The sequence below is a fragment of the Natrix helvetica genome, assembly GCF_964273705.1.
Source record: "Natrix helvetica genome assembly, chromosome: 13".
NCBI lineage: Eukaryota > Metazoa > Chordata > Lepidosauria > Squamata > Natricidae > Natrix > Natrix helvetica.
This window is the reverse complement of record NC_138557.1, coordinates 16,587,185-16,614,270: the sequence shown is the minus strand read 5'-3', so window position 1 is coordinate 16,614,270 and position 27,086 is coordinate 16,587,185. Positions and strand designations below refer to the sequence as shown.

At 46.0% G+C, this 27,086-nt stretch overlaps 1 protein-coding gene across 2 annotated transcripts in view; it reads left to right on the top strand.

Annotated features, from left to right (window-relative positions):
- Nucleotides 1-27,086, top strand: part of PRKCB (protein kinase C beta) — a 236,150-nt gene that overhangs the window by 129,680 nt on the left and 79,384 nt on the right. For both annotated transcript variants that reach the window (XM_081965393.1, XM_081965392.1), the window contains exon 8: nucleotides 10,911-11,007. In XM_081965393.1, coding sequence (XP_081821519.1) covers nucleotides 10,911-11,007 — 97 coding nt within the window. The remainder of the gene's footprint in view (nucleotides 1-10,910; nucleotides 11,008-27,086) is intronic.

The window sequence follows — 27,086 nt, the reverse complement described above, 5'->3', positions numbered from 1 at the left end:
ACTGTTCTCTGAATTCTTAGTACAACTATAGAAAGCATGTATTTTTTTACCAATGTCTGAACAGACACTATATTGTAATTTGGATGAAGAGCCATAAATATCTCGTCGGGAAAATTTGAAAGCATGGCAATACTTTTGATTTATCTTTCAATCTGTACATCTGTGTAAGATTTATAGATCTTTTAGGTCAGGATAGGTGATAGTTCATCTGGATGATTTGTTCATTTATTCTGAGGATCCAACTGCACCCATGGAACAGAATTGATCTATGCTTGATCGACTCCACCCACACAGCCTTTAGGCTAAGCTGGATAAATTTGTCTCCGATCTGCCCTGCATCTCTCCAGTTTAATTACACTGGGAAAAAACATTTTATTCCTCTCCCGACAATGTTCAAGGATGTCCGAAAGAACAAAAAAATCATTAAAGGAGGAAAAAATCTGTGGTACTACATTTCTAAGAAGAAAATAGAAAGTAAAGATTTTTTAGGGACAGAACTCAGAGGAGGAGGAACAATCAGTAAGGGTGATATGAAGGTTTCACAAGATACGGAAGGTAATGAATCTGTTCCTCCCTCTTTACTAAAATTCTGGCTGAGTTGAAAAAAATGTAATTAATGAATGGACAGAAATAATTTCATAAGTACAAGAAGAAATTTCCTAAGTTGTCTTTTACAGAATAACAGATTTGGAAGGGGCCTTGGAGCTCTTGTAGTCCAATCCCTTGCTCAAGCAGGAAATCCTATGCCCATGATGGCAAACCTATGGCACGCATGTCACAGGTTCCACCCTCTCTGCAGGCATGTCAGCTGTCGCCTCAGCCCAGCTCCATGCATACATGCCTCCTGCCAGCCAGCTGGTTTTCGGTTCTCTGCTGCGCATGCATGGGGGGGCACATGTGGGGATGCATGCACGCATGCACCGGGGGGCAGGGCACATGGGGGGGTGCTCGCATTGCATTTTGGGGGTTTGTGCATGTGCCCCCCCATTTTGGGCCTAGAAGGCCTTCTGCACCAACCTGGAAGCCAAAACAGGGCACAGGTGGGCTGCACAAGGCCCCCTATGCCATGCTGTTGGCCTAGAAAGCCTTCTTTACCAACCTGGATGTCAAAAATGGGCAAGGGCAGTGGGCCACAGGCTCAGGGAGGTGCATTCATGAGGGGGAGGGGCCCTCGCATTGCATTTTGGGGTTTTGTGTGCTTTGGGCACTTGGCACTAAAAAGTTTATCCATCACTTCCCTCTGCCATTCCAGACAAGTGGCTGTCCAGGCTCTTCTTCAAAGCCTCCAGTGATGGAGCCCCCATAATTTCTGAAGGCAACTTCTGTTCCACTCGTTGATTGTTCTTCTCACTGTGAGGAAATTTCTGCTTAGTTTGAGGTTGGATCTCTTCTTGATTAGTTTCCATCCTTCAGGTGTTTCTGATCATGCAAATAAAGGAATTTGAAAAGAATTCAAATTCAATTCAGGCAGCCAAAAGAGGGATTCAAGGCTAATGTGAAAGAGTTATATATTTGGAAGATGAGTTTTGCTTTGGCAACACTGGGGTTAAAATATTAAAGAATGGGATAAATAATCTGTTGGAATAAATCAATTTGATGATTTACTCTCAGAATCCTCCAGATACAGAAAATGTGTTCTAGGTAGAATATCCAGGTGCTAGAAATTCCTGGGTAATAAAAAAAATGGAGTGAAAATAAGTTATCACTTCCTGGTTTTTAAAAATATATTATGCGGAAGGCTAAGACAATGAAATGATACCCTGCAAAGTCCAAGTTCATCGAGAAATGCCTACTGAGAAGTCTTCAGAAAAGAAGTTAATTGAAATATTTGAATGAATTGCTTAGAAAACCTACCACTGAACGTTCCCCTTTGGTTTAATTTTTAATTTAAAGGTGAAGAAAAAAATTACATCTACTGTACATTGAACGAGATGAAGCTAATATATTTTGAACTAACAAACCAAACATGGCAAGAGATCTCGACTAGAACGGAGGATGAACTAGGAGGAAAAGAATTCCAACAAAAAGGAATAAATACTTAGGAGGGAATCCTGTTGAAGAATAATCATGTTGAGTATGGAAGTACTGGCTTAGTAAAGTACTGGCTTTAGTAAATAAGAGGGGGAATAAGAGAAAGAAAGGAAGATTTCTCGTCTTTATTTTTCAAGAATTCTTCTCAGGTAGTCCTTGACTTACAACAGTTCATTGAGTGACTGTTCAAAATTACAACAGCACTGAAAAAAATGACTTATGACCGTTTTCCACACTTAACAACCTTTGTAGCATCCCCATGGTCATGTGATCAAAATTCAAATGCTTGGCAACTGATTCATCGTTGTCCCAGGATCACGTGATGCCCTTTTGTGACGTTCTGACAAAGTCACTTAGCAACTATGTTACTAACAACAATTGCGGCAAGAAAGCTCATAGAGTGGGACAAAAGACACTTAACAGATGTCTCACTTAGCAACAACACTTTTGGGCTCAATTGTGGTCGTAAGTTGAGGGCTATCTATACACTTATGAGATTAAGGGGAAGGGACAGAAAGCTCTTTGCGTCCTACAACCCAAGAAGAGGGTATCTGAGTACAATTGTCATTTTTGGAGGTGGTGGGTTTGATGTAGAGGGGTGGGAGGCAAGAGAAGGAAAGAAAAAGAGAGTTTGCAAATTATTCAAATTACTTTACTGTGGTATGGGGATATGCACTTGTCCCTTTTTGAAAAGTAATGAATGCTGTTTTATGGAACACAAATTGAGCAAAAAATAATTAATAAAACCATGAAGGAAAGCAAGCCAAATATTTTATGGCTACAGGAAATCTACCACAAAGGTTAAAATGTCCACTAAGAATCTTTTTAAGCAAAGATACTTTTAAGGCACTAAAGAATAGCAAGTTGGAATGCGAAACCCCTGGACTTTAGGATTGTCAGTTTAATTATAGACAACAAGAATAGATTTGTGTTCATAAAAGGGAAATTACAAGTAAATGCAATTTTAGGGCCAATCAATTGGAATTTACACAACCAACATTGTAAAAGATAAACTCACAAGGCTCTGGAAGTGCTATTGTGGGGAGAGAGTTTAAGCAAACAATTAATTAGTCTGATGTCCTCAAAGGGAGAAGAGAACTTATTTTCCAACAAAGACCAAAAATTAGTAGAAATAATAACTATCAAATCTTAACAAAAAAAAAAAACAGAATTGAAAGAGACCTTGGAGGTCTTCTAGTCCAGCCCCCTGCTCAAGCAGGAGACCCTGTACCATTTCAGACAAACAGTTGTCCAATTTCATCTTAAAAACCTCCAGTGCTGGAGCACCCACAACTTCTGGAGGCCAGCAGTTCCACTGATTAATTGTTCTCACTTTCAGGAAATTTCTCCTTAGTTCTAGGTTGCTTCTCTCCTTGGTTAGTTTCCATCTGTTGCTTCTTGTCCTGTCTTCAAGTGCTTTGGAGAATAGATTGACTTCCTCTTCTCCGTGGCAGCCCTTTAGATATGGAAACACTGTTAAGTAATAAATAGTCCAAAAGAATAATAAAAATATATGCTGAAAACCTATGTGTCAACTGTCTGAATAGTGAACCCAAAACAAGGAAACACTTTCAGGAGTTTTGAATCCCCCAAAGTAAAACTTTTATTGGATACACAATTTTGGCACTGAAGAAACAAAACCAGCTCTGGTTTTACCACGCAAATGGTTGCTTAGTTAAACATTAGCTTCCCTTTCTCCCCACCCCTGGATGATCACATTGTCCAATTATGAGACGTCCTTTTGTTATGGGAACAGTTCATCTCCTTCTCAAGTACCTGCAGCGGTGACCTTGATGGTTTCCAGGCTCTCACAATCCGTGCACATAATCTCAGCACTCCACTCCACCCTTTCCTCCCTCTAGTTCATTGGCAAGTTGAAAAGGTTTGAAAAAAGCAAAGCATTTCAATCTTGACACTATGCAAAGCAAAAGAATGTAATCCTTAAAAAAATAGGAATTATTTAGCTAAAATATAAAACGTTTACAATGACTGTGAAGAAATATGATCCTGCCAACCCGCAACCCCCTGCTCTTGTCAGAACTAACCCTTGCATCATCCCTACCATCCTGCCAGAACCGATGAAGCTTCTTGGATGAGAAGCGAAACGTCTTCCTCAAGGAAAAAACACTCAGTCTGCCTTTTGAAAAAGCACTTTTGAGACAAACATGATCTGGATGGCTGAGAATCTCCACAGGCAGATTAAGCAAATCAGATTAAGCAATTTTTAAAACTTTATTATTATTATTATTTAGGGAACCTTCCTAAATATGTGGACAAATTATAAGATGCTTCCCACATCAGTGCAGACTCTTTTATGTATGTATCAGCACCATGCACACAGACAGAGGGAGGGGCAGGGGGGGTTTCCATTGAACCGTTGGAACTCCTCCCTTGCTTGGTTTCCCCCCCCCCTTCAGATGCCATTCTAAATCTGTACCTTCATCCCTATATATTCCATCCTTCTTTTCATAATGAAGATAAAATCTAATAGTCTAAGGGTGGGGAAATGAGAATGCCTCCTTATTTAAAAATATTTGTATGTTAGAAATATTCCTAAAGCACAAGAACAGCTACAAATAAATTTGAGGAACGAGAACAGATTGGACTATTTTCACACAGGGTGGCAAATACATTGGAAAACCCCTCCAGAGGGGGAAAAATGAATCAAAAATTGTAATATGGAGACTTGTTTCCATCTTAGCTGGCGTAATCATTCATGGAAAATAGAAAATGCTTCTGATACACTTCCTGTTCATAAATGATTTAATTAAAGAAGTATTCAATCGTACGTGATCTTCACCGTGTTGAAAGTAAAACTAAATCCAGCTTAAAATATAATTTTAAAAGAGCAGTGCCTTGGAATAATGGTCTGAAAGGCCTTCAGGTGGGTTGGGAGAAACCAGGACATGTGGTAGGATTAGGAAGCCCATCTCCCCCTTCTGTGGTTTCATAGCTGCCCTCCATGAATTCCCCCTTCCTGGAGGGATTGTGCCTAAAGGAAACCAGATGCTCAGTGAGGCCTCAGCGTCCCAGGGAGTCTTGGAACCAACAGCAGATTCTCAATAAAATTGGCTCCCTCAGCAGCATCCTCGTGCTCTAATGTTAGTTAGTTGGTGAGGAGACTTTTCCCCCAGGGAGATGCTCTCCAAAAGTGATCCTGGTGATCAGCCAAAAAGTATCACGAGGCAAGCAACTCTCCCTGCTTTTTCTTCATCTCTGTCCTACAGAAAAAAAAGCATTTCCTTTTTCTTTCCTTAGTTCTGGGTTTCCAAAGAGCTAGACAACCTTAGAACCACTAAAAAGGCCCTGAAACCCCTCCCCCTATGTAGAATTGCGTAGAATGATAGGGCTGGAAGGGACCTTGGAGTCCTCTAGTCCAGGGGTCTCCAACCTTGCTTCGTGCACCATAGAGAGATACCATAAGCCAGGGGTGTCCAAACTTGGCAACTTTATGACTTGTGGACTTCAACTCCCAGAATTCCCAGCTGGGGAATTCTGGGAGTTGAAGTCCACAAGTCTTAAAGTTGCCAAGTTTGGACACCCCTGCCATAAGCTCTTAGCATTGGTACTTGTGGCTGCTCTGTTTTGACCCAGTTACGTTTCAGTGAAGCCTTGTAGTGTTGTAGGATAGGTTGACTTCCTCATTGCAGTCCATCCTTTTTCAAGGACAGCTTATGTCCTGAGTGGGAACACTTGGCCTCCTCTTACATGGGCAGTGGACGCTGGCCTAATGACGTTTTCATCCTTTCAAATCATGTGGTGTTCTAAGGCAGGGGTCTCCAACCTTGGCAACTTTAAGCCTGGTTGGGGAATTCTGTTGAGTTGAAGTCCTCCAGGCTTAAAGTTGCCAAGGTTGGAGACCCCTGCTCTTCTCTAACCTCCTGTGCAAATAGGAGACCTTATAGTATCATTTCCAATTGATTGTTCAGTCTATTTTTGAAAACCTCCAGCGATGGAGCACCCACCACTTCTGGAGACAAGACATTCCACTGATTGATTGTTCTGTCAGGAAATTTCTCCTTATTTCTAGGTTGGGTCACTCCTTGATAATTTTCCATCTGTTACTACCTGCCCTGCCCTCAAATGCTTTGGAGAATAAGGTCAACGCCCTCAAGTATTGGAAGACTGCTATCATGTCACCCCTATCATGTCATCTATTCTCCTGGTTAGACCAGACTTATCCAGTTCCTGCAACTGTTCATCATACAGTTTAACCTCCAGTCCCCTAATCATTTTTGTTGCTTTTCACTGCATTCTTTCTGGAATCTCAATAGCTTGTTTGTTTTGTGGTGATGTTTTATGGTCTTACCAAGCCCTTATAAAGTGATATTAACACTTCATGTGATCTTGATGCTATCTCTCTGTTGTTGCAGTCTCAGACTGTGTTGGCTTGCTTGGGGGCTGCAGCACCCTGCTGACTTATTCTTAAGTGGTGGTCCCGGTCATAGCTACTATTGTTGAGCCAGGTAGTAGGAAGCCTGACTTTTAATTAACTTGCAGTGTCAATTGTATTTCTATATTGAAGTTTATATTACTACAATCAATATATGAAAAAAACAATGGCGACAATTTGCTTTAATGATCTTAAGGTGGACATCAGCGTAGAGGGAGGTGTATGAGAAGGCGACACAAGATCACCTATCCTTTTCTCAGCTTGTCTTGAAGAAGTATTTTGGAAACTAGATTGAGTAAAAGATCAACGGCATCTATTTAAATCACTCAAGATGCGCAGAGGATGCTGTTCTCTCCTCACAAGACCCAGAAGATCTACAGAGACACATGCAACGGCTGCACAAGCATCAGAATCATTTGGCTTAAAGATAAACCTGAAAAAGAGCCAGGTTATATTTAATAAATTCACCAAAGAAAGAAAGAAAAATATATTTGGAGAAGAACTTTATGTAGTAAATGACTACATATACCTTGGCCAAAGGATCTCAGTGGAAGGTGATACAATAAAGGAAATGGAATGACATGTTAAATGTGGTTGGGAGGAATTTGGCCAGCTAAGCGTAATTTTCAAGAACAACCTCCCACCTGAAGAGAAAAGTTTTTGATCATTGTGTGCTAGCTGCTCTAATATATGCCAGCAAAACACGGACACTAGCCTCACAATCGATACAAAAGCTACAAGTGGCCCAAAGAGCCATAGAAAGATCCATGCTTGGCATCACAAGACAAGACAGAAAGACCTGCACACGGATGAGAGAACAAAGGAAAGCGTACGATATCATCAAGAGAGTAAACGAATGGAAATGGAGATGGGCTGATCACCTAGCAGGAAGAACTGAGGGCAGGTGGACCAAGGCAGTCATAGAATGGATCCCACTTGAGCAAAAGCCTCCAGAAGAGACACAAAACAAGATGGAAAGACGACATCAGCAAGTATGGTGGGCCCAATTGATAAAAGAAAGCTCAGGACCATTTGGGTTGGAAACATGCGGAAGAGGCCTTCATCCTGCAGTGGATAGACAATGGCTAGAATGATGGGGATGATTTTAGTTTTTATATTTTAAACATTTACTTGTACACACCCAGAGTCCCTCTGTGAGGAAGATGGGCAGTTCCTAAATATGAGAATGGATGAATGAATGAATGATAGTTATATAAGTACAGCAAAAGATGTAGGAAGCGACCAGCTCTCCTTTTCTTTTCTTTATGGGCAGAAGCAATGGTAGGTTCCTACCCGTTTGGACCGGTTTGGCTGAACCAGTAGTGATTTGGTGGCCTGGGTTGCTGGAACCAGCAGCAACCCAGGTCTGCCATGCTCCTGAACTGGTTCCCTGGTCGGTGCCGTTGGCGCTGCCATTTTGTTTTTCAGTTATGCGCATGTGCAGAAAAATATTAATTGCACTATGCATGCATGCGCAGTGCGCAACAAGCATTCGTGCACGTGCAAAGCGTGCTCACGAGTGAACTGGCAGTAGTGCCAGCCGGAACCCATCCCTGGGCAGAAGGGTTTTAGTACCCATTCAAGTGAAGTTGAGAATTGAATGGTTAAAGTGTGGGCAGGGAAGGGGAGGCAAATTAATGTTACCTGTCCAGGCCAGTTCTTGAGAAACGTCCTGATGGTTTGGCTGTACTAAGCGAAGAACCATTTAACAGAAAATGGATTCCTGCATCTGAGGATTTCCAGTGATGGATAAATAATGTAAACTCGCTCATTTCTTTCCATCAAGAGATGCAGTTTTAATGTTGATTCCCAGGCAAGGGGAGGAGAATTTTGTTCTATTTATATTTTTATGCTAAGTTATTCATTTTGCATATTTTAATCTGAACCTCAGTTTTCCAAATGTGATGTGGTTTGCAGTATAAACGATGCACAATATGTATACAATATGTATTACTGGATGTGTGCACTTAGATATTCACAAAATGGTATATTGTATGTTAATTAATATTAATATTAATTTAGTAATATTTTGTATATTACAAAAATGTGTCCAGAAAGACATTGAGATCAGCTGCTTGCACGAATGTATATTAAAGACAATTCATGCCGAACCATGTATTTCCGTTCCTTTCTGCGGCACCCAGATGTTGGCTGCTGAGGTAGAGCTGCCTCATTCAAGTACTGGCACAATGGCAGGGGGTGGCAAGTGCCAAAGTTGCTTCTGGCACTGTGGCTTTGCCCCTCACTTTGTTTTCTTGGCTGCCTGGCACAGAAAAGGCACTTGACTGAGTGGGGAGGGCGTTGCTCCAGACTCCTCTTCCCAAATAGGCTGACCTAGTAAAACTGGGACGTTAAATCATGCTAGGATTGAATCCCATAGATCAGGGGTGTTGAAGTCCACAAGTCTTAAAGTTGCCAAGTTTGGACACCCCTGCCATAGATTATCTTGGAGTTGTAAAATGATTTATTCTGTCATTTGAAGAAGCAGATTATCCTAGCATTTCTTTTCCTTGCTGAAATGCCAGCTAAGGAAGGTTTAACGAAGCTAATGGAAAATGGAAGTTGATATCCAGGGGCAGAGTTGTGACAATATTCCTTTGGTGTATTTGCCAAAGCCCTCCAACCTGGGCAGTTAATGAGAGAGACTTGGCGGGGCGGGGAGGAAATCCTGCTTAAGCTGCTTTTAGAGTACATTAAATGAAAATCACACACCTTATGGCAAGTCACAAAAAGGGACACTTGAGAGAATTTAAGCATAAGCTAAGCAAGCTACAGCTTAAAGACACCTCTCAATATTGTTTTCATTCATTACAGTTCCAATGTCATTTACGAAGGTCTCCATAAATTAAGTCCTCTGGGTGGCTCACATGACCTTTGATAATTGATTAAGATACGCTTTGATTCGGCATGCAATCATAACGTCTCCGCATGCCAACCTGGGCCTGTTACTCATCTGGATGGCATGCTTGCCAAGTTCAGTTGTCAGGCAGCCTTGTTGTCTGCAAGACTTTGCCAGAAAAGAGCCTTTACGGCTCCCTGTAACGTAGGGCTTCACGCTGCCCAAATCCAGTCTGGGTGAAAGCTAATCAAGCCTGGCATGTTTATTGGGCATAACCAGTCACTAGCAGATTAAGCATGATGTGTGGGCTCGGCCAAAGCCGTGGGGGAGAAGGCACTGGGGGGGGGGGGAATGCTTGGAAGGGAAGCCTCGTATCACTTGGCCCTTCCACAGCGCTACCTTTCCAGAAGGGCTCGGGCAGCCAGGGGGGTCAGGAGTGGCCTTCAGAGGCTCAGGACCGCTGGGGACAATGTGCCCTGTCTGTGCACTGGCTGCCAGCCAGGTCCTCCTTCCATCTCCCCTATTTCCTTTGGCTTCCTCGCCACCTGCGGTCTGGCCTCCAGTTTGGCTCCGCCAGCTAAGCACATTAGAGAGCATGTAAAATATATGGTAAGCAGCTACGTGCCGCATTTTTAAAAACCAGTAAGTGGAGATCTAAGTAATTTTCCTTGCCACAGTACTTGGCTTAAATAAACTCTGCGAGGAGGAGAGCTCCCGTTCGTTTTTCATCTCTAAAGAGCTGTGGTATTTACCCAGAGGAGAGGGAGGGGGAGAGGAAGGGGCCTCGGCGCGATGCAAATCCCGTCTTGTCTGCTCAGCCCCCATCCTCGAGCAGGTGATGCTTCTTCCTCCCTTTCATCTTGAAACCCCCCTCTTGGTCTGGAGCCATGCAGGGCCCCCTCCCCTTGCAGGCACAATTGGCTGCCCAATGTTAAGCAGGCTGAGTGAGCAGCAAGAGGGAGAGAAAAAACTGCCCGGTTTTTTTCTTGACAAACACAAATTCCAGAAGTTATATCCAAATAAGAAGATATTTTTCTCTTTAAATCAAGTATTCAATTAAAAAAACGAAACTCTGATTTTGGTTTTGTTGATTAGAAAGATTTGGTGTTATAGAAATCAATGTGTAAAAGCCAAAAGTTGAGGTTGGGGTGTATTTAACTTGTACTATACTAGGAAGAGTTGGAAGTCAATGCCCTTTTTTTTTCTTTTTCTCTTCCCCCTTGTATTTCACACCCCTTTTTCTGTTCCCTTCCCTTCATTCTCTATTTTCTTTTTGTTTTTTGCATTTTATACAATAAAAAAAGGAAAATTTGAATTAAAAAAGACAGAATTGCCCATTTTTAAAATAGCCTGCAAACCAAAGCATGCATGAGACATTTGCCCCGTTCTGCCTCTCTGTGGGTTTCGTTTGCTTCTTTTAAGCATTTTTGGATGTGGGGAAAGGGTTCAGAGGCATCACCCACAGCGCAATGCCCTCAGTCAAGGTTTCCATTCTCATCCGCTTCTGTTCTTGGGGTGCTTGAGTGTTGACCTCTGTTACCTGTGCATCCTCTGCTTGGACCATTCCTTTCTTTAAAAGTGAGCACAACTAATTAAAACAAAGAACAGGACACACCTTCTTTGACAACTCCCTGTTCCTCTCTCCAGGTTTAAGCTCCTGAGCCAGGAAGAGGGAGAATACTTCAACGTCCCTGTCCCGGCTGAAGGTGAAGAAGGCAATGAGGAGTTCAGGCAGAAGTTTGAGGTGAGTTGCTTTTCCAAAAGGCCATCCCATGGTGGACGGCTCTCGGGAAGCCAGCCCTCGAAGCCTCCTCCTGTGGCCCTTGCCAAGCAGGGGGCCCTGGGAGGTTAACTCGGATTAGCCCTGGGTTCTGGGAGATGCCCGGCCACATCAGGAGGAGCAGATAAGGGTCTATCTGGCCAGTTGAGCCCTTGGCATTAATAGGGCAAATATCTGTCTATTGCACAGTCAGAAGGAAGGCTGAGAAAATATCTGGAGACCTCAGAAACTGGACATAGACTGTTTCTACTCCTCCCCATGGGGCGATGCTACAGGGCATTGCAGGCCAAGATAACCAGACACGAAGGCAGCTTTTTCCCTCCTGCCAGACTCCGGGAAATGCCTCGTTCCCACAGCACTGCCTTACGTCTGTGTACCCAGCATGGCTGTAGGATTCTCATTTAGCCTTCGTATTAACTTCTTTACTTCCCCCTCTTATTGGGATGGTGATGGTAATGGTGATGATGATTATGTTGCTTTGCATGTACACTGAAAGCTACTGCATGAGAGACAAGTGTGATTGTGTCTCCAATCAGACTTAGCCAATAAAGCTATTCTATTCTGTTCTGTTCTAATTTCTATTTCTATTATGTTCAGTTTTGTTCTATTCTATTATTCCAAATATTATTCTATTCTATTCTATTCTATTCTAATTTCTATTTCTATATTATGCTCTGTTCTGTTCTATTCCATTCCATTCCATTCCTAACCCAGAAAAACGTTGCACATAACTTTCCATTTAGAAAAAGTCAGACGAGCCAATTTGCTTAGTATTGCAACAGTCAATCTTGACTCGTTTTGCAAATCCCATTCCTGCAGAAAAAGGCAATGGGTATCCCCCCTCCCCCCATCCCTACTCATGTGTCAGGCAACATTCATCCGGCACTGATTTTCACAGGTGTAGGTATGCTGGTCTTGTTGTATTCGGGTCTTTTCCTGTGTAAGATTGAGATTGTCTTGGCAACGTTTCAGCGAGGTCTCACTCACCATCTTCAGGCTGGTGTTTTCGGCTTAAAGTGTGGTCGGAGCTGCTGTCTTTCTATAAATCTTGGTTTACACACACACACACACACACACACACACACACACCAAGATTTATAGAAAGACGGCAGCTCCAAACATGTTTTAAGCCGAAAACACCAGCCTGAAGATGGCGAGTGAGACCTCGCCAGAACTCACGGTCTCCTGGTGATTGGCCCAAAGTCTGCCAGCCAGCTCACCTGTTTCTCACAGTTTCTAGCCTGGGACCTTAACCACTAGACCAAATTGGGAAACCCAGTATGTAGAAGTGGCCCCATTCTTACTGATGCAGGATCCAACATACCTACAAATGAAGTGGCTAATCCACTCACTCTGTTTAGTTTGATGCCATGATGTCAGGAAGAAGGAAACACAGAACCACTTTTAAACAGTCTCAAGCATAAGCTCTGTTGTTAATCACCTCTGTTACACGAATCAGATGGACTGCATTCCCCTGGGAATGGTCAGACAAGGCTCTGGGCATTCTGGGGGAGATCCGCTGCTCCCTGCAGGGCAAAGACTCTAAACCTGGCCCCCTCTTCACTACCATCCCTCTCTTCAGTCTAGCTGGAGTTTCCACCACAGATGGATATGAAATCCTTGAGTCTGGCTAAGATGTTTAAACTGGATGAATGTCACAATAGTGTCAAAAAACCAGGATGTTGCAAAACTAAAGGCCAGATAAATTATGTTCAATGATTTGGGAAGAAAAGACTGTGGATCAAACAAGGAACAAACAAAGAAGAACCTGCTGGGACTGCCCTTCCTCATATCCCTTTTTAAAGATTCCTTTATTTTTTTTAGAAATGGCCAACTTCCATGCTGTGCCAACATAAGACACCTCTGGTCCCCACTTCTTTTAAGTAGCATTCTTAAAAAGAATAGCAATATCCCTTAGACTTATATAGTGCTTCACAGCGGTCTCTAAGCAGTTTACAGAGTCAGCCTCTTGCCCCCAACAATCTGGGTCCTCATTTTACTGACCTTGGAAAGATGGAAGGCTGAGTCAACCTTGAGCTGGTCAGGATCAAACTCTTAGCAGTTGGCAGAATTAGCCTGCAATACTGCATTCTAAGTATGGGGCATAAAAGGATGTTGTTTTCTGAGAAATTGGCGTTTTGAAGTTGTCTGCATTCAGTGGGGCAACTATCTTGTGAGAGCGCCTGTGTGACATGCTTTCAGTATTCCATAGGGGTATACCCAGTGGCCACAAAGATTCAGGAGGCCAGTCCCTCTGTGCCACCCCTGGGATCAGAACTTTCTCCATCACCCCTTTGGACATGTTTTTGGAAGTCTACTCCAGCCCTCTTCAGTTTGGTGCCTTATAAATTGGCTGGGCTTTCGCCCTAGTCACTGGCACAGCTGAAGGCCTTGAAGCCACCAGAAGGCGGTCTTTTCTACTTGCCCCTTCCTGTTTGTCATGCCCAAGAAAGCCCTGGGCAAGTGTTTTTTGTGCTCTTTCACTCCTGGGTATTGTACCCACCTTCCAGTTCTCTTCCCAGTCTCCCTTTCAGTGCAATATGTTTTCTTATTCCTTTTATGTTGAACAAGATGGTACAATGTCCTGATTCTTCCATGAAGGGGAAAATATCTTCTTTATCCACATCCCAAAGCATCCTCCTCCTCCTCGTTCTCTTCCTCCTCCTCCTTGCAACCTTTTACCTTTCCCCCTCCCCCTCTTACAGCCCCTCCCCTGCCCCTCCTCCTCACAAGCTTTCACCCCACCCCTTTCCCAGCCTCTCCCCCTCCTCCTTTTCCTCCTCCTCACAAGGTTTCACCCCTAATATTTTTAATTTTGTATTTTAGCCACTCCTCTTTGACTCCATCCCCCCCCCGGTTGCTAGGGAACACAAAGTCGAGTAGCTAGGCCAAAGCCAGAAAAACACTCCGAAATCTCAACAAAGCAACACAAATCTCTCCCAAAATTTCACATGAAACACCCCTCTCCTTTTTTTATGATCAATTTCCATCTCAATGTCAACTGTCCCGTTGGTGAAGCCAGAAAAGGAAAATCTTGGGGCATTATTTTACCAAGAGTATAAACAGAGGTGGGTTGCTGCTGGCTTGGCCTGGATCGGGTGAACGAGTAGTAGTGGCGGTGGGAGGCTCTGTCCACCCGCCCAGACACTTCTGCGCATGCGGCATGGGAGCGCGACCGAACCGGTAGCAAACAATTTGGCAACCCACCACTGGTATAAAACTTTACTGAATAAACCATATTCGCACAGGAGAAGCAAAACCAGCTCTGCAAAAGCATGCATAGTTAATTCCCTCTTTCTCTATGGGCCACCCACAGTTCATTACATCCACCAATCACTTCTGTTCATTTTGACCAGCAATGCCACGCTGGGACATCTGCTCGATGTGTCCTTGAGGTGGAAGCAATGTCTCACGGGAACTGACTGATACTTGGAAACCATTCCCCCCACCCTTGCATTCCATTCCACCCCTCCCTTTTTTTGTCAAGCTGCGAGCGAAGCAGAATATAGGTGAAAGTGTGAGCCAGTCTTGACTCCGGAAGAAGGATAGACCTGAAATAAACATACATACATATTATTACCTACAACCCAATTACGGCTACGTTCCTTATTGTGGCCATTGAAGGTACCTAGTGTGAAACTTCTTAAGTAACCCCGCTGCTCTAGTCTGGAGCAGCCACCCACTCAACGTCTGCTAACCGGTAGCTTTTCCACAGTACTAGGTATTATAATGTTTCCCTTGCGATGGATCTGGAATCCAGAATGTTTTTGATCTCATAGTGCTCCTCTCTCATAACTAGGATGGGGAAAGAGGTGGTCCTTCAACTGGTCTCAGCCCAGATTCTGGAAAGGGTTTTAAAGGACTGCAAGGAAATATCAGATGAACCCACCTATTGCTTTTTGGCAATTTCAGCTCCACCATCACTGGATTCACGATTTGGAAAGGCTCTAGTATTGGGATCCAACTTTTTATAAGGCTCTGTCTCAGGTTTAGATACTTGGTGGACAAATACACTCTAAATTCCCTTTGGGGGGGGGGGCTGATCTGCTTCCCTTTTTTTGGCTTTCCCTAGCTTTATTTAGTGCTTGAGGCACAGAGGACCACATGGCTCTTAAATTATCCATCCAGTCAGCTAACGAGTGCTCTGGCATGGACACGAACTCAGTCCCCATGGGCACTTTGAAAGGGGTAAAAACGATTCTGCTGTGCACTGAGTTGTTATATGCCATCTTTGTGAAAGGCAGGTGCTCAGCCCAATAGGTCTGCTGATAATTTACATAACAGTGCAGGTATTGCTCTATTAATGAGTTGGTGCATTCAGAAGCCCCATTGGTACTAGGATGATAGGTGGAGCTAAGTCCCTGGAAGGAGCCTATCATTTTCAAAAATTCCTGCCAAAGTTTTGCGGTAAATTGCGCCCCCATGTCCGAGACAATGTACTTCAGGACCCTGTGTAGTCTGTAAATGTGTTGCGCAAACATCTTGGCTAGCACCTATTTCAATCAGCTGGCCTGGCACTCTCTTAGTTTTATCTCCCGGGGATTTATTTTAATGGGGTTTGGGTTTTTAATTGGGGATGTTTTTTAGGGTTTTAGAATATATTTATTTCTTGTACAGCCTATCTCCTCCATCCAAATGTATTTAAGTGTTTTATGATTGTATTTTTATCTGCATTGACTGTACACTGCCCTGAGTCCCTTCTTGGGAGAGGGGGCGGTCTAGAAATCCAAGAAATAAATAAATAAAATAAATAAAATAAATAGCACGTGGGCAGAAAGAATCTTCAGACACATTACAAAGTGTGCTTACTTTAAAAACAGGTTGATGACAGTCCAGATTATTGTGTTCCCAGCAATCTCAGGCAACACTATGATAAAGTTCATGGATATCTCCTCCTACAGGTTAGCTGGGTTGGCTACCAATTGTACCAAGCCTGGAGGCTTTCCAGGTAGCTGTTTCACGGAGGCACACACAGGGCAACTGGCTGTATGCACCATCAATAAGCTTCTATGACCTTTTTCAAGGTTCTCTGGTTAGCTGGGACGTACAATACACTCCCCTTCCGTGCCAAGCCCTCCTTTAACATCAGGTCATCTTTATGTCTCTAAAACCACTCATCTGCCTCCAAAGCATCTCTTAGTGGTTACGTTTAAAAGTCCCAGCCAGCTGTGGGGAGATTGTTCTTTGCTGCCTCACAAGAACTAGCACTGTGAGCTGCCTAGATGGGATAATGGAGTTAACTACTTCCTCTCAGATAGTCCTGTATGCGGGAGAGGGCATCTGCTAAGAAATCCCCCACCCCCTGGCACGTAGTGAAGGGTGAAATTGAAATGATTAAAACACTGGGCTCATTGGACTCCTTAGGGGACAGCTTCCTCGGGGCCTTTGATGCCTCCAGGTTCTTGTGGTCTGTCCACCATACCCTCTAAAACTGCGTCCAGGTCAGAAGAGCCCATCGGAGCACGTAAGCCTCCTTCTCCCAGATGGCCCAGCGCCTCTCAGTATCAGATAACTTCCAAGATGTGTAGGTACAGGGATGCAACTCCCCTTTTCGTTCCTCTGCAATAAAACTGCCCCAACTGCCACACTGCTGACATCCGTCTGGATCATGAAAGGCTCATCTGGGTTTGGGTGCTTCAAGATCAGCTCAGAAGCAAAGAGCCACTTCAGCTTTTCAAAGGCCTCTTGGCATTCGATGGGCCAATTTAAAGGCTGACTTGGTTTGGACTTCAGCCCTCCTCCCCATCTTGAGCAATCTGGTGATTGACAGGGCTATCTGGGCAAACTGCCAGTAAACGTTTGCAATTCCCAGGAAGCTCTGTAACTGCCTTCACTTCCGAGGGGCCTCCCATTCCACATGATTGCCCTCGTGTCCTTGGAGATGCAGTACCCCAGGTAGTCTAGGCTGCTCTTGTGGAAGTCAGATTAAATAGCTTCTTATACCACTGGGCTTTACACAATTTCTCAAGTATTTCCCTCACTATCCTTGCATGGTCTCGGTATTCCAGGAGCCACAATAAAACGAATAGTCTCTGCGTGGGTCCCAGGCCTGAGGCTCACTGGCTCCATTAGGCAAGTTGCTGGTGCCCCTCCAGTAAAGGAGCCATCTAACTGGGAGAACCCCATGGGCTGCCTTAACTTCCTCAGCCTCAGCAAGGCTGCAAGGGCCCCCTCTTACTCCTGAGGAGGGCACCAAAATCTCCACCCAGTCATCATAGGGATGATGGTGTCACTTGGCATCAGGGGCGTCTTCCCTTTCGCTTTCCCTCTTGTAGAAGACCAAACCAGGCTTGTAATGGGTCAGAGTTCTGTCTCAGGGAGACCTCCATGAGCCAGCTGCAACTGTTAAGCAAATCATTGGGGATTGTTAAGTGTGATGTCACATGACTGCAATTTGTGACTTCCTCTGGTTCCCTATTGACTTTGCTTGTTCTAAGCCAGCTGTGAAGGTCCCAAATGGTGAACAAGTGTCCAGATGACACAGCGACTGTTGTAAATGTGCACCTTTTGCCAAATTGCAATCTTATGACTGCTGGGGGGGGGGGCTGCAACAGCTGCAATTTGAAAACTGGACGTAAGTCTATTTTTTCAGTGCTGTCATAAGTTTAAATGGTCCCTGGTCAGTAAATGAAGATTCATCTGTATAGCTTGTAAGAGAGGACATATTAGCTAAAATGAAGGATGTCTCACGATAACAGATGAGACTGGTCACTAACAATCCGTCATTAAGCGAGGACAACCTGTAGACAGAAGTCAGTTGTTTGAGCCTTGTGAAAGATGCAGCTGCTTGAACTGCCCCTGGGGAAGAGCTGTGATTTTGTGGCTGCACATTGTGACCAACTCCAACGTCTGCAGAGGGACACCTTCACAAATGAAGGCAAATCTACTTGTCCCAGGATAACGTTGCAGGGTCCAATCTGGGTCAGTCACCGGGACCAGAGCTTTAGTCAGTCAACAGGGGTGCTGATTTTCCACTAGCTTACCGTATTTTTCAGACTATAAGACACACCGGAATATAAGTCGCACCATGATTTTGAAGAGGTAAATTTTAAAAAAAGTTTTTGCACTCTGCAGGCCTCCCAAACCCTCTGCACACCTTGTTTTTTTGCAAAAAAAAGGGGGGGGGCATGCAGAGCTTTGGGAGGCTTGTAGAGTGCTCCTGGGAACTGCCCCCCCCCCAAAAAACGAGCAAAAAATGGCCTGTTTTTCACAAAAATGGGCCGTTTTTTGAAAAAAAAAAGGACATGCAGAGGGTTTGGGAGGCTTGTAGAGTGCTGCTGGGGGCTGCGGGGGCCAGTTTGGACTGTTTTTTTGCTTTTTTGCCCTCCCCAGCCCTCAGTAGCACTTTGCAAGCCTCCCAAAACCTCTGCACGTCCATGTTTGCGAAGGGGTGGGGGTTCAGTAGGCCAAAAATGCTGTATTCAGTGTATAAGACGCACCCAGATTTTCAGCCTCTTTTTTGAGGGAAAAAGGTGCGTCTTATACTCTGAAAAATACGGTAGGAGTCGAGGGCTTGGCAGCACCAGGAAAAAACAGCCAACAAGGGTATTTAAAGAAGGTCTGTGGTAAGGAAAAGATTGAGGACCACTGCTCCACCCCTGCAAGCAGCTGTAAGTCACTGGATTTTAGTAAATAAAATAAGAAAATGTGCTATCCCCTGAACTTGGGGAATGTGTAGGATGACAGCAAGAGTGTCAAGACTGACTCGCACTTCCATCTACATTTTGCTTTGGCCACACCTTGACAGTAATAAGGAAGGGGGTGGATGGAATGCAAGGAGGGGGGAGAATGGTATTCAATCATTCATTGGCTTCCATGAGACATTTCTGGCATCCCAAGGACACACCGGAAAGATGTCCCAGCGTGGCTGGCTGTTTCCCATAACAAAATGAACAGAAGTGATTGGTGGACGTATTGCACTGTGGGTGGCCCGTAGGGAAACAGGGGAATTAACTACACTTGCTTTTGCATGGGGAAACCCAGAGCTGATTTCACTTCTTTTGTGTCAATGTGGTTTATTCAGTAAAATTTTATTCTCTTGGTAAAATAATGTCCCAGGAGGGTTTTTTTTTCTGGATTCACTAACTGGACAGTTGACATTAAACCAGCTCTCAATGTAGCAGCCTACCTGGATCCCACAGCAGCTTGGCAGCTTTGAGATGTTGGCATACAACAAAAAAATGGAGGGGGATGGAGGGGGGGCGATGCCAGGGGAAGCCTCCTCTCGAGAGACCCCAGGGGCAGCCAAAGCCAGGAGGCAAACCAGTGCACCCCCCAAACAGAGGGCTGAGAAGTCGGAGCAACAGACCACACTCAAGGGGGACAGAGCAACAAAAGGGTCCTTTTTCGGCTCCCAGGGCCGATGCACAAGCCATGTGAGGAAGGTGGCGGAAGCAGAGGAACAACCGATCTCTCCTGGAGTCAAGGTGAACCAGGGTAGCAAGTGGAATGAGTCAATGGTTCGTTTGGAAGTTCCCAGCTGCAGATTGCAGTCCATTGATGGAACCGTTGAGGGAGAACTTCAGTGGGATGGAAGTCCAAGGAGTCACTTCATTGAGGGCAGCAATCACGGGAGTGGAGTTGAGGGCCATGAAATCACTACCAACCCCGTCTCCTCCCCTCCTGCAACTGTTGGTGCTGACTCCACTCGGGGCAGTGAGAGCCTAACAGTAAGGGATGGCAGCGTCCATCCCTGCCATCTCTCCACCGGTGGGGCAGGAGCTGGCACAGGCAGCCCCATTCAGGCACCCCTGGCAGCAGAGGGGTTGCTGCCTGAGTAGATCTTAATGCAAGAGGAGCAAGAGGACCGACCGTTGCCTCCCTTAGCAGCCTGCTTTGATGGGCAGCCCGACAACTTGGCCTATCTCCTGACCCACATCTGGAGCTATATGGGATGCCATGGAGTGATGTACCAGACAAGCACACCCGGTCAATGCTGTTACATCTAATCTGGAGGGGAGGTCAGCGGGATGGTTGGCGTCTCTCCACAGCAAGGGTGCTCCAAAGCTGCAAGAGCTGGATGCTTTCAGGTAGCCGCTTTGAGACCCCACAGCAGCCCAGCGTGCAGAGACCGCATCTGCTCCCTAGCGACCATTGTCAGAGCACATCTAAGATTCTTGTAGCCCTGTGGCTCACCTGAGAGATTGGCCCAAGCTATCCTGGTCTACAAATTATGGGAGGGGATGAACAAGGAACTGTATCAAAACTGCCTATCCCGGATGTGCCCTGCAATCTTCAAGTATGGTACCAGTTAGCCACAAATGTGGAGCTCCACCTGATGGAGTCCTGGGAGCAAGTGCCACATGAGAACCAGCCCCTTTGAATGCCCAAGAGACACCCATTGGCCCATGGAAGAAGAGGGGGTGTACCCCCTGCCACAGGGGAGAAGCCCCACCAGAGCCTGTGAGTGTGTATCTGATGTGGGAAGGAAGGCCACTTCCCACAAAGAGAAAACATGGGAAGCTCAACAGGTTGTGGAGGTCTCTCCCCAATCCAGCCAAGGGGAGGGAATGATGACCCATAAGAAGCCCAGCTTGGTCTTCTACAAGAGCGAAAGCGAAGATGATCCAATGGCCAGTGGCACCATCATCCCTATGATGACCTGGGTGGAGATTTTGGTGCCTTCCCCAGGAATAAGGGAGGGGCCTAATGGCCTTGCTGGACTTAGGGTGCACTCAGTGCCTAATTATCCTTCAGACGGTGGAGAAACTAGGACTGAGGCTGAGGAAGCCAGTGAGCCTCAGGCCCGGGACCCACATAGAGACTATTCATTTTATTGTGGCTCCTGGAATACCAAGACCATGGAAGAACACGCAAGGCTAGTGAGGGAAGTTCTTGAGAAGTTGCATAAAGCCCAGTTGCACAGAAAGCTATCTAAATCTGACTCTCAAGAGACCAGCCTAGACTACCTGGGGTACTGCATCTCCAAGGATGGGGTGGAAATGGTAAAGTGAGAGCGATCCTAGAATGGGAGTTCCCTCGCACGAAGAGGCAGTTACAGAACTTCCTGGGATTTGCAAACTTTTACTGGCAGTTCATCAGTTCATCCCCATGCTTGCCTAGATAGCTCTGCCCATCACCAGATTGCTCAAGATGGGGAGGAGGGCTGAACCAAGTCAGTCTTTAAATTGGCCCATCGAATGCCAAGAGGCCTTTGAAAAGCTGAAGTGGCTCTTTGCTTCTGAGCTGATCTTGAAGCACCCAAACCCAGATGAGCCTTTCATGATCCAGATGGATGTCAGCAGTGTGGCAGTTGGGGCAATTTTATTGCAGAGGAACGAAAAGGGGAGTTGCATCCCTGTACCTACACATCTTGGAAGTTATCTGATACTGAGAGGCGCTGGGCCATCTGGGAGAAGGAGGCTTATGTGGTCTGATGGGCTCTTCTGACGTGGAGGCAGTTTTTAGAGGATAGTTAAGATTCCATTCGAAGTGTGGACAAGAGCCTGGAGGTGTTAAAGACCCCGAGGAAGCTGTCCCCTAAGCAAGTCCGGTGGGCCAGGTATTTTAATCACTTCAATTTCACCCTTTGCTACTTGCCGGCGGGGGGAGAATTTCTTAGTAGATGCCCTCTCTTGCATTCCCTAGTACTGCAGTGTCCGAGAGGAAGCAGTTAACTCCATTATCCCATCCAGGCAGCTGGCAGTGCTGGTGCTTATGAGACAGCGGTGTGTCCCCTCCACAGCTGACTGGGGACCCATTGACGCAGCCAATAAAAGATGCCTTGGGGGCAGAGGAGTGGTTCCAGAGTCATGAAGAAGGGGGGGTAAACTGTACATCCTAACCAGCCAGAGAACGTTGGTCCTGAAGAGGAGCCATGACGCAAAACCCCACAGGGCATTTGGGGTTTGTGAAGACCCTTCTTTTGGTAAAGAGACAGCGTTGGTGACCCAAAATGAAAAAGGGCAGCCTAGAAGCTTATGTGGCCAGTTGCCTTGTGTGGGCATCCAGGAATCGGCTACCTGGGAAGACTCAGGCTTGCTACAGTCAGTAGCCAGCCCAGCTAACCTGTGGGAGGAGATATCCATGGACTTCATTGTGGAGTTGCCTGAGAGTGCTGGGAACAAAGTAATCTGGACTGTCATCAATCTGTTCTCAAAGCAAGGACACTTTGTGGTGTGTCCGAAGATTCCTTCAACCTGGGTCCTAGCCACGATGTTTGTGCAGCCCATCTACAGACTACATGGGGTTCCGAAGCCCATTACCTCAGACAGGGGGAGGGTGCATTCACTGCAAAGTTTCGGCAGGAATTTTTGAAAATGATAGGCTCTTCCCATGGAATTAGCTCTGCCTATCATCCTCAGACCAATGGAACTAATGAACTCTCCAATTCATTGTTAAAGCTGTACCTGTGCTGCTATGTGAATTATTAACAGACTAACTGGGCTGAACTCCTTGCCTTTTGCAGAGGTGGCATATAACAACTCGGTGCAACTATCAACAGACTAACTGGGCTGGGCTCCTGCCTTTTGCAGAGGTGGCATATAACAACTCGGTGCACAGAGGCACAGGTTCTACCCCTTTCAAGGTGGTCATGGGGACTGAGTTCGTGCCCATGGAAGCCCCATCCTCGGTGTGGTTAGCTGGATACTCTAAAAGGCACATGGGCCACCGTGAGTGAGGTGCTAGGGAAAAGCTAGGGAAAGTCAAAAAGTGGCAAGCAGGTTGGCTAAGATTCCCCCCACCCCGGGAGAATTTAGAGTGGGGGACAAGGAGTATTTGTCTACCAAATATCAGAACGTGACGCAACCTTGCAAAAAGTTAGGTCCAAATACACATGGCCTTTCCAAGTCATCCGGATCATAAATCCGATGATGGTGGAGCTAAAATTGCCAAAAAGCCTCAGGCGGATGCATCCAGTGCAGCCTTTTAAAGCTGGTCTGAGACCAGTCAGAGATCAACTCCCTCCTCCCATCCTAGTTAAGGGAGAGGACCATTATGAGGTAAAAAAGATTCTCCACTCCAGATATCACAAAGGAAAATTACAATATCTAGGACTGTGGAAAGGTTATCCATTAGCGGATGCTGAGTGGGGGGCTACTCCAGATGTTCAGGTAGTGAGGTTAGTTAAGAGGTTTCACAATAAGAACACTCAACGATCCCAATAGGGAAGGCAGCCATAGTTGGGTTGTAAATAATAATGTGTATGTATGTTTATTATTGTTTCAGGTCTACCCTTCTTCCGGGGGGTCGGCATGTCAAGACTGACTCGCAATTTCACCTACATTTTACTTCGCTCGCAGCTTGACAGTAACTGGGAGGGGGGGTGGATGGAATGCAAGGGAGGGAGAAATGGTATTCAAGCATCCGTCAGCTTCCATGAGGCACTGCTTCCACCTCAAGGACACACCGGGCAGATGTCCCAGCGTGGCTGGCTGTTTCCCATAACAAAATGAACAGAAGTGATTGGTGGACATACTGGACTGAGGGTGGCCCGTAGGGAAAAGGGGGAATTAACTACGCTTGCTTTTGCAAGGAAACCCAGAGCCGGTTTAGCTTCTTCTATGCCAATATGATTTATTCTGTAAAATTTTATACTCTCAGTAAAATAATGTCCCAGGAGTTTCTTTTGCTGGATTCACCAACTGGACAGTTAAGAATGAGCTCAAGAAGGCCATTAGAAGCAACAGCAAATGATTTGCTAAATTTATAAGGAAGGAGATAAATTGAAACAGCCCTGATATGTATTTTGTATCTTAAGCCCTGAAAGGGGGAATGGGAAGGAACGGCTAAAATATTGGACTAGTACTAGAAGAGAGTGGGACCATTTTAACCACCCCAGTCACAGAAAGCCCCTGTGTGACTTTCAATCACTTTTTGTCACCCAAACTCAGCCATAACAGAGTTGGGGGAAGGCGGAATGTCCAATAACAGGATAATTTCCTATTTAAACCTACTGGGAAGGAAGCAGGAACTCTGGCCGAGGCAACTGCTTCTCTGGCTGCCTTGGAGATTCAGTGGGGCTGATTCCTCCTTGCAGGGCATGAAGCTGCATTGGCCACTCGTGGCAACCACTGATGGTGTGCGGAGGGCAGTCCAGGGCACACCTGCTCAGATGGGTCTCCTTGCTGTCCAGGAAAGCTTATTGCCAGCTAAAACGCTGCGGAGGGAGAAGCCACGGGCTCGGAACAAGCAGAATCAGGCAACCCCGAGGATTTTGCTGACTGGTTGTGTGTAAAAGGGTGGCAATACCAGGAAATGTGTGACAGGGATTAACAGTGGGAGCCACACTCCAAAAGATTAGGCAAGGTAGTAAATTTGTTTTCATTTAAATTTAATTAAACTTAATTGAGCTATTTAAATGCAAATAACATGATAAACAATCCCCTCCATTTTTAATTAGCTTTTCTCCCTGTCATATCAAAAAAACCCATCCCGAGGGGCTCTCAGGCAGGACCCCCTTTGGCAGCCCCTCGGAGATATTTGGCTCGGCCAGGGAAAGGGGTCCATCTCCCATCCCTAGAGGCATCAGCTGCAAGTGTGGAGAAGTTGCCCCACGCCCGCCCTCTTGGGGGCAAGAAATCTCAAGATGGGCGAAAGTCCATAGAGATCCTCCAGGTCATGGTTGTCCCCAAGGTGCTTCTTCAGGAGGCAACTGGACTTTCTTGTTTTTCTTTTGAAGACGTTCTGCTTCTCATCCCAGAAGCTTCTTCAGCTCTTCCCCACTATCCTGTCAGAGCCAAAGAGGCTTCTTGGATGAAAAGCAAAACGTCTTCAAAAGAAAAACAAGAAGTCCAGTTGCCTCCTGAAAAAGCACCTTTGGGTGGCTGTGACCATAATACATTAGAACATGGGTGGTGCTTTATGTGGGCCACAGCCACAACGTTTTTGATACCCCTTTCTCCCAGCAGTTGGGCCAAGGGCCAAGTCCATAAGCCCTCAAGGCTCACCAGGACAGAGGCGCTGATGGAAACCTCTGGGTGGCCCTTGGTGCCCAGAATTGTTCTGAGGAGAATGAAGAGGAAAGAGGGAAGGAGTTTAAGGCGGGAGGAAGAGAAATAAAAAGGCTGAGAAGGAGCCATGAAGGCAACTCAGGCATGTTTCTCTCTATCCCAACCCTTCTTCACGCCACCTACGATCTCAGCCTGGTGTTGCAGGGACGGCTTTGTTTCAGCTGCTTTGACACAGAGAGCGAAATACAGTTTTTCACCACCGTAGGAAAAACAAGAGCTCAGGAGCTCCATTCAAGAGAAATTAACAGTCGTAATAATGGCTGCACATTTGGAAGAAAATGGCTTGAGCCAGATCAAATCCACAAGCAAGGAGAGCAACTGCCTCACTTAGTGGAGATGCTGCTGGCGTGGGGCTGGGGGCTTTGGGCTCTCTCCATCATCCAACTTGTGGAGGAAAGTTAATTTTGCCAAGGCGACCCTGGGCTTCTCCCCCCCCCCCCCCGACTCTGCCAAGTATCCCATTATGACAGGCCAGCCGAGGGGTTTAGGCTAAAGGCTGGCTGTGTTTCCCTGAAAATAAGACAGGGTCTTATTTTCTTCTGACCCCTGAAATAAGCACTTGGCCTTATTTTGGGGGGAGGTCTCATTATTTTTGAGGTGCAGGAGGCGGCGATCGTGGTCACCTCATGGCTGCTGCTGTGTTGCAATATTTTTGGGGAGGGCTTATTTTAGTGCATGCGCTCAAAAGCTCGATTGAGCTTATTATCCAGGGAGGTCTTATTTTCGGGGAAACGGGGTAGCTGGTGGGATCGGGGCTTTGAGGTGCTTAGGGAAGCTGGACATGTGGCTAGACCCATATTCAGCCTGGACAATAAACAGCAAAGAGCTCGTGATGTAGTCCAAGATGGCCCTCAGTAACAGAGGGATGGCTGGGGAGGGATGCTATCAGCAAACATCTTCCAAAATGTCAGTAGAGGAGGAGGTGGAGGAGGAGGAGGAGGAGGAAGAGAGGAGGAAGAGGAAGAGAGGAGGAGGAGGAAGAGAGGAGGAGGAGGAAGAGAGGAGGAGGCGGAAGAGAGGAAGGTGGAGGAGGAAGAGAGGAGGAGGAGGAAGAGAGGAGGAAGAGGAAGAGAGGAGGTGGAGGAGGAAGAGAGGAGGGGGAAGAAGAGAGGAAGAGGAAGAAGAGAGGAGGAGGGGGGATTTCAGCGGGAGGACTACAAACCCCTCATCAAGGGAAGCACCAGCAGATCTTCTGGGCTTCTGCTGGAGCCTGGAGAAGCATCCAATTGACTCAGCTTAATGGAATTTCATGCTAGGCTGAATCCCGGTAGGTGCCTCCGATGCCACGTATTTCTCAGAAATTAAAATGAATAAATTATGAGATTGCTATCTGTATGTGCCTGTGTGTTTAACGAATTATGTCCCAATGAGTTATGCTCCCCACCCCCAGCTCAACGGGAGGAGGACGATGCTGCCCCCCCTCCCCTTCAGAAAGCTCCTGAGTGCTCAGTGGTGATGGAGAGCTCTGGAAAGAGGGAGGAAGCCCCGTCCGTCTCTTTTGCAAACGTGTTTGCTGAGTCCAGTTCAGAATTGGGTTCCTGCTGGGACAGGCAGAGCCTATTATATTTTCTTCCAAATTATTTTCAACCAGAGATGCAGAAACAGCGGTTTTTTGGGCTGTGATAGGAAAGGTTCCAGTAGAGTTTCTAAAGGTTTTCAGGTGCTGAGGATTGATTGGGGAAAATGTGGGAAGCTAACTTTCACTATCATCAAGATGCAGCTGGAAGGAAAGAGAAGCAATGAATTTCCAAGGCCACTGACACCTGCAAGGGAGGAAAAAGCAGAGCCTTGCCCAGGGTCCAAGAAGGACATTTCTGCAGGCCCCTCTCCTCTCCTGGCATCCCTTGTTTTTGTGGCCCGATTTGTGTTAGCCCTGCCTGCCCCTTTTCCCCTGGACTTTGTGGCTGCTCTATGCTCATCAGTTCCCATGGGGGAGACCCTTGGAAGAACAGCAAGGAGCCTTTTCCTCCCCTTGCTGGGAATTGACCCATGTTCCCCACTTGGGATTTGGGAGCTGGAGTAGCAGTAACAGGTAAAGCCCCCCCTCCACCACTTCAGGGTCTTGGGTCTCTCTTCTTCCCCCCTCGCCCC